At 35.0% G+C, this 8,276-nt stretch overlaps 1 protein-coding gene across 1 annotated transcript in view; it reads right to left on the bottom strand.

Moving 5' to 3' along the window:
- Positions 1 to 5,112: 5,112 nt before the first annotated feature.
- The window catches only part of SLCO4C1 (solute carrier organic anion transporter family member 4C1), a 36,823-nt gene continuing 33,659 nt past the window's right edge, over positions 5,113 to 8,276 (bottom strand). The window contains exons 11-13 of the mRNA XM_026719434.2: positions 8,085 to 8,149; positions 6,516 to 6,653; positions 5,113 to 5,703 (exon numbers count right to left, since the gene is read on the bottom strand). Coding sequence (XP_026575219.1) covers positions 5,579 to 5,703; positions 6,516 to 6,653; positions 8,085 to 8,149 — 328 coding nt within the window. The 3' untranslated portion in view covers positions 5,113 to 5,578. The remainder of the gene's footprint in view (positions 5,704 to 6,515; positions 6,654 to 8,084; positions 8,150 to 8,276) is intronic.

Here is an 8,276-nt window from a genome sequence, read left to right as displayed (position 1 = left end):
AATCTGGCCCATGGGGCCAGCCTGGAAATATCATAGGACCAACCCATGGTATCATTGGCAGCTAAAACGGGCTGCGCCTCATTATCACCATCCCTGGCCTCCTGAAGCAGTCTGCTGGCCAAAAACAGGCCAAAAATGGGCTGGAAAACAGGCCAAAAGCAGCCCTGAAAATGGGCCAAAATGGGCCAAAAAAGCCCCCAAAACAGGCTGGAAAATGGCCTGGAAGAATAGCCTGACAATGGTTCAAAACAGGCTGAAAAAGCCCCAAAACAGACCATAAATGCCCTGAAAATGAGCCAGAAATGGGCCAAAAAGCTTGAACATGGGCCTAAAAATAGCCCAAATGGCCCCCAAAACAGCCTGAAAAATGACCTGAGAACAGCTCAAAAATAGGCCAGAAAATGGGCCAGAAAACAGCTGGCAGCGTGCTGCAGGAGGCCATGGAAGGTGAAAACGAGGCACATGGAGGCCACATGTGGACCCCCATGTTCGTTTTGACCAGCAGGGTGGTGCAGGAGATATCTGTCCCACCACTTGTCCGTCCCCCCCATCACCGCCCTGCTGAGGAGAACTGCAATGCTAATCTGGCCCTTGAAACTCCTGGTCTAAAGCAAACATATGTAAAGACTTTTTCTTCTGATGATGTTCCAAGGTGCTGTGATCCAATTGCTTGTTTCTTGTTACATGAAAAAGATGTCCCAAGTAAAATTGAATGTATATTAATTGATGGATGAAACAATTCCTTTGCTTCTTCCCTAATTCCACCCCAGACACATACACATATCTGATCTTTCTAATCATTTTCCATGAATTTAGTAAAAAAAAAATTAGTCAAAAAAAATTCTTCATTGAAAAGTGTCTAACTGGGTATATGTTAAGTTTCACTTTGAACTCTTTATTGGAACTTGTGTCTTCTTAACAATAAAAATGTAAAATAAAAATTAAAGGCAAATGGACACATATCAACAGTTGTAAGACTAATTTTATTTAATTTGAATCAACTACTATAAATTTATGGCAAATAAATATGATCATGCCAAGGACAATTAGATTTTTCAGAAGTGGTAGTATGGTAAGGTGTTGAATTGAACCAAAGTGGCCAGGAGGGTGTAAGTATGTTTTTAAAAGCTAAAGGTGATGGTCTTTATGATATAATCAAAGCCATGCCTGTTTTGTGTGTATTGCACATGACATACATAAAAAATAGGCAGGGCTTTGGTTACTCTATTGTGGGTGCCATCTTGTATTTTTTTTTTACATTCCATGGACACCACCGAAGGTAACTTGGTTTTAGTTTAACACTTAGTCATAGTCATTTTGGGTAAGTAGACACATCTTCAAACAAGGCACTAAGCTGCCCTTGTCCCTTATTTTTATTCTATGGGGTATATGTAAGAGTTAAAGACAAGATATAGACACGGATGATATAGATAAGATGCTGCTTTGCGGCATGTAACTTCTTATTCTTCAGAATTTGAAATGCATATATTTTTAAAAGTCATGGCAGGGAGTGTGGAAGTCACATGGTTGTCCACAAATACTCCATTGCCTACACTGTATCTCCATTATTAGTGATTTGCAGGGATAACAGAGTCTACAATCCAAATGCATTAATGCCAAATGTGCTTTAATCAGTATAAATAAATTACATAGGTTCGCACTGAACAATGTAAATTTTCAACATCATTTACATTGTACAATTATCTAAAATGAATGCCTCTTTCATTTAAAATATTGTGCAAAAAAGTATTTAAATGCAACTGAATGCTGTCTATTCAGATTATTTGCATAAATTATTGCCTTTTCTTTCTTTCAGAAAATATATTCCTGACATGCTACACATCAGCACTCAACAGAAGCCTTTGAGTTACATCCTGGAAACTTTTAAAGAACACCTTATTGACTGCAGATAGAACAGTTCCCTATGGAAGACAGAATGTCTTCATATTCACAGATGATTTTCTGGCAATAAAATCTGATTATCTTGTAGAGGAAACCTGTGTTTATGGTAACATTAATCAGAAGGAGTTTGGTAGCACCTTTTCCAACTAAGGCATTTTATTAAAAGGCAAAAGTTTTCTTGGCTGCAGCTCACTTCATCAGATGCTGAGGGTGGATAAAATGATATAAGGTTTAAACTGGAGTAAGCCAGGCCAAAAGATGCTACAATATTCCTTCTATTCAATATTCACAGTAGTTGAGAGTTGGGCAGCATGCAAGTTTGATAAATTATTATCTATGTCATTATTTATAACTATGCTTCCAAACACTTATGAAGTTTAAATATTCTGAAATAAAGGTGTTTAAAACACAGACAAAAATAGTCTCTATAGAAAAATATGCATAACAAGGTTAATAATGAACTGTCTGCTGCTTTTAAATAAGCAACTTTAAAAGAATGTTTTTGGAACAAAATAAAGTACCTTTTCTAGATCATAAGGGGGAGCTCCAAAGCAATTTGAAAAATGCAGTATCACATTTCTATGCAGAAGTCAAAGGCACATCTGTGAAATGTAAGAATGCTGGAGCAGCCACCAACTACATACATACCTCAAAGTTCAAATATTGAAGGCACCTCCACATTTTTTTTTAACTTGCTTAAATTGAGGTTAGATTATTTTCTTTCTCAACTTTTCTTTATTTTGCAATGATGTTACAAAACTGTCCATAGAGTCAGCCATTAATATAATAAACCCATATTCTCAAAAAAAAAAAAAAATTGAGAACATATGTAACCATTATAAAATCATTTACCATTACAGTGACTAGTATACACCAAGCACTGAAAAAGGAAATACCAATCTTTTAATATATTTTTTAAGTAATAAAACTATTTTGCCATACACAGGCACACAGAGAGAGGGTGAGGGGAGAAGAGAGAGAGGTTCATTAAGTTATAGCTGATTTCCCTGATATAGTACCTTGTTTGCATGTTGCAGTTAAAACTCCCATTCAACAGCCTTATTCACAATGCCCATTCTCAGGTAACAATATGAAACAGAACAAGTAGATGAACACTATAGCAGAATAGTATTCCATGCTTCATAAATGCAAATAACAAGTCTCTCATTATACCTGCAGCCAGATATTTCTTATAAATATAGGCCAAAATGTCACTTAGCATTTATGAATCAAAGGAATACTTGAAATGATATGAGTGCTGAAATTAATACATCAGTGTTGAAAGTCTTAGTCACAGCTCATCAAGTCCTTGGAAATGGCCCAAGACCATTTTGAATAATGCTGGTAAACTCCAGTTTTGATTTATGAGTGTGGTGAAACAGTTATTGGCTCAGTGTGGCTACTCCCATTGTTCTTAGTGAATCGAGTTGATTAGATCTGTCTCAGTTTTCATACCAGTTTTAGGGCAATTCTTAGGGCTGTAACCTAGCAACCTGTAATTTGTGCCTCCAGATGATTAAATTGGCTATAATAATCCTGGACTTCTCCTTGATTGCTTAAATGGATCAATCCTTAAAGGAAGTGATCTGTATCTCTTTGGAAGAGGAAGTAATAATGCTTTTACTAATGAGAAAGTTCCTTGACATGAAAGATCTGTACAATTATAGGTCATTCACAAATCTAGTTTAGGGAAAGGTGAACAAGAAGATAGAGGCCTTGCAACTTCAGACAGATATAAATGATATAATTTTCTACCTCTTTATGAATTAGCCTTTCAGTTGGTCATGGTAAGGAAACTACACTTGTTCCCTTGGTAGATGACTAATGTCAGAAACTGAAAGGAAATGGTATAAACTCTGGACTTCTTGAATCTCATAATATCCATTTAGGCTGCCTGGCAGGACTGGACCATGAAGGCATCACTCTATAATAATTATAGTACTGCAAGGCGATGTCTAGGATGTGGTGTCAGAGGGCTACTACTCAAAACTTGGGCTGACAATCAAAGATCTTTGATGATCCTCAGGGTTTCTTCTTGGGGAAATTAAGCTGAAATTTTAAAAGTGTGTGTCTTGCTGACAAACCTAAACTATCCTCATCTATCTCACCCAACTCCAAGGATGCAAGAGGGATGAATGAGGAAAAATATACTAAAGTAAAACTTGGAGGAGATGGAAATATTGTTGCAAAATAGGAAAATGTATGTAGGAACTTATATTCAGCATCTTTCCACTTCCCATAGAAAAAAATAAGTTTTCTATCTGAAAATAGTCTTTGATTCTCGGCTATCATTGGATTCATACATGGTAGAGGTAAAGAACAGCTCTGAATAATTATACCTAATATATCAGGTGGGACTTGTTCTGAACCAGTCAGATGTCATGAAGGCTACCCATGCCTTGATTATATCCTATCGTGACTATCCCCATATACTTAATGTGGGCCTACCTATGAAAAATATCCACAAATTGGTTTTTTTGGTTCAAGCATTATACAATACCTATATGAAAATACTTGCATAGGACCAGATCCTTGTTACTAGGCACAATTTAAAGTAACAGAATAACAGAGTTGGGAAAGACCTTGGAGGTTTTCTAATCCAAACTCCCAAAGTGTTGTCATTGATCCCCTAATCCTAAAGAGCTTAGGATCTCACTATCTGAAGGACTGCTCTTCTGACAATGACCTTTAAAAGGCCAATTTTTGTGACATGTAAAATTGGACCACCCTTCTGTGTTGTTCCCACATTGTACAGTGTATTTCCTTGGGAATAATACTTGGCCTCCACTCTTTTAGCATTTAGAAAATTGTTCAGTGGTTTAAGTGCACATGCTAAGGTTAATTTTAGTAAATGTTTTTAACCTTGAGCAATTTTTCTTTTAAAATGTTTTAATTCTCATCCAAGAAGCTTTTTCAGCTCTTATTGGATGGTAGGGAATTCCACCGCTTGGATGAGAAGTGAAACATCTTCAAAGAAAAACCAGAAAGTCCAGTTGCCTCTTGGAAAAGCACCTCAGAGAGAACCATGATGTGGATGATTGAGAATCTCCATAGACATTTGAGCAATATGGTATTTTGAAATTGGGACATTAATTTTGAAAGCTGCCTTTGATTACTTACCAGAGTAGAAATGGGGAAGTAAATAAAATACATAAAGGTATCATTTTAAAATGTATTCATGTGAAAAATTAGTAACTATTTGATTAGTAGTCATGTTAACAAATATAATTTTATTTCATTTTGTTTTTATCCTGGCCCATAATCCTCTCAGTGTCCTGAGTCCTAACAGGCAAAATGAAGGCACTCAGACTGAAAAAATGAGCCTGCAAAATTAGAGATACAGTTTCTTATCAAAGTACTTTCATGTCCCATGGAAATCTCTTATCTTCCTACAATCAATTAAATGAGTTTCTAAAGTTGATTTTTGGTTAAAATAATTAGACATTCTACATTACAAAAATCATACCATTCTCTTGAGAAAGTAAAAAGTTTCATGAGACTGAGATACACTTGAAGTAAAATGGATTTAAAGTAAAAGTGTATTTTTTTTTAAAAAAAAGAATCAAATGACTTGCTCAGAGTCCCCAGTGCTGGTACTCAGAAGTTACAGCTGCCACTGGACATCACTAAAGAATTTTTCTTTGACTTTCACTAGAAAGAATACTTTGTTCCTCATTCAAAGGCGTACTGAAGAGTTTGTTTGATCTTGTGTCTTCGAATCGGCAACAATATCTGGAGGAGGCTTATATAACACATATGATATGATAGTAAAAATTAGAGAAATTGCTTTGGAACATGCACCTGCAAAAATAAATTAAACAAAAAATAAATTAAATATGGCTGTTAATTTATCTTCTTGCTTTAAAAGGAAAAAAAAAACACAACCTTCTAAGCTACCATTATAACAATAGATTTTATATATATCCTTATCACATGACAATAGGTAGGACCTGCACTGCTTAAAACTCTGAAGAAACAAGACTTGCAAATTATATAGCAGCTCCCATGCTCTGATCTCTGCCAATTAATACTTTTCTTTGATTAAAACTGCCAAACTGATGTTTGACCCATTCAGCCTGTAACTAATTAATATTAAATTGTTTCAATATAAATTTCAAATAATTATGGTTCTGGCCTTGAATTGGTTCAGTTAGACAACTTACGAGGTGATCTCTACTACAGGTAGTTTTCAACTGATGACCATAATTGAGCCTTCAATTATAGTCATAAGTAATTGCAGTCATTAAGTGAGATGCCTGCATGATTGCCTTGCTCAATGATCACTAATGTGGCTCTCCCAAGTGCGGTCATTAAGTGACTATAGAGGTGATTAAATGAATGGAGCCAAAAGAGGCAGGCAACACTGTTCTATGCACAGAAAGAAATTACGTCTCCTCTCCATGCATGGTTGGCTGGGGAATTCTGGGAGTTGAAGTCCACCTATCTTAATGTTGCCAATGTTGAGAAGCACTGTTTTAGATATTGATGATCAAAAAACACTGACCGATTTATTTTGTTTATATACCAAACCAAAGAAATTAAAGAATGAAGTAATTGGAAGCTGATCCCTTTAGCATAATTTCTTCATTTTTAAGGAAAACAAAGACACTTACTTATACCAAATAGCAAATATGCCATTTTAGTATTGTTATAGGTCCAACATGCTCCTTTACGTCCACATCTATCTGTAGACCAGAGAGTGCAAGAATCGTCTATTGAGATACCAAAAAGGATTGGGCCAGGAATAGTGCCTACATAAGATGGAGTGATACAAAATTATAACAGAATACTATCTACAGATGACTGAAACTATGAAATAGAAAATAAAGATCTTAAGATAAATATAAATTTAAATGTGCAAATGATCTCAACAAGCAATCCCTTGCTAAAGTTGTAGACAAATTATTTAATTTATTTTTGAATAAATCTTTAAATGCGTTAAAGTTAGCCATTTTTAGTTCTCCCACCCCACCCCACCCAAAGGTTTCGTAAGAGCTAAACCCTTCCTCAAAAAATCTTCAAAGTGGCTAAAATATTTAAGATGTTGGCAATCTCATTCCTAAATTTTGTAAATTCTAATCAACAAACAATAACATCTCACATAAAATTGACATTTCAAGTAAGGTGGTTTTGTGGATACTTTGACATCTCTTTATAGTTTTAAATATCATTATTAGAGAGTGGGGTCTAGGCATTAGTTAGAGATGAATGAATTCTAGTGCTTCATTAGCCACTGATGTTCCTCAGGAATTACCTATACAGTTTTTCTGATACAAAGTCTCTTTTTATGGAAAGCAGGTCTTCCTGAATTGTGATATGTTTTCCTGACTTCAGTTTGTTTCATAAAAGCTAACTACCAGTGATTGTTTACTTGACCTTTTAATCCTGTTCAGAAAATAGATCAGCTTCCTTTTAGAAAATACTATTTTTTTTTCCAATTAGGTCAAGACCTAGAATATGTTCTCCTGTTTAGCTTTCTCTTCTTCAAAAAAAAAAAAATGTGGCAGAAATGATGCCAGTAATTTCTTGCAGTCTCTGTGCATAGTTTCACTTCACTTGGTCTCTGTGCCAAGAGAGAAACTAATGTAGCAAGATGATTTTGGGGAGATTAGAGAAAACCATGCAGGCTTTTGTGACTTACTTTGGAGAAGAAGAGGATATGACTAAGACTAATTACAAACTGAGATCTTTGAAAATAAAGAATGCATGATATAGAATTGTAACATATTGCAATAAAATTGTTTTGTATAGTCTGACATTTTATTATAAGGAGCAAAATGACAAGCAGAATATATTTGGGGGATGAAAAAAAAACTGTCTTCCTGTTTTTAGCAGCCTCATATAAAGCAGTGTATAGGAACAAATGGAAACTTGGGCTAAAAGTTCTTAATGAAGGATTTTCAGTCAAATTTATGTTGGTCAAAGCAACCAGGAAGAGATGGATTTCCAATAATAATAGTGAAAACTGGCATAGTTCTCTCTCTACTTTAATCCTCATTTAGTAGATCAAAACAATAGCAATATTGTAATAAACTATTACTCGTGTGTACTCTGAGGAAAAAAAATGACAGGATGGACACTCCGATTTTTGGTCAATTTTGGTTTGCCCCTTAAATCTATAGTCCTTAGACTTACAATATTATTTCTGCCATGAAATTTCTTTTGTCAAGCTTTAAACTTACCTAAAATTCGTAGAAAGAGCATATGAACACCTAAAGCAAATGATCTGTGATTTTCTGGCACACATCTGTAAATCAAAGTTGGGTTCACCATTTAATATGATATATTCTATCCCTCAACATATATTATGATATGATTGCTATTCTTTTAACTACCCAATGTATTTCTTGGACATGCAAGGTTAAAACAGAAGA

This window comes from Pseudonaja textilis, chromosome 2 (assembly GCF_049901715.1).
Source record: "Pseudonaja textilis isolate UNSWEBS1 chromosome 2, rPseTex1.2, whole genome shotgun sequence".
NCBI classification, from domain to species: domain Eukaryota; kingdom Metazoa; phylum Chordata; class Lepidosauria; order Squamata; family Elapidae; genus Pseudonaja; species Pseudonaja textilis.
The sequence above is the reverse complement of the archived record's forward strand: the minus strand, read 5'-3'. Positions and strand labels throughout refer to the sequence as shown.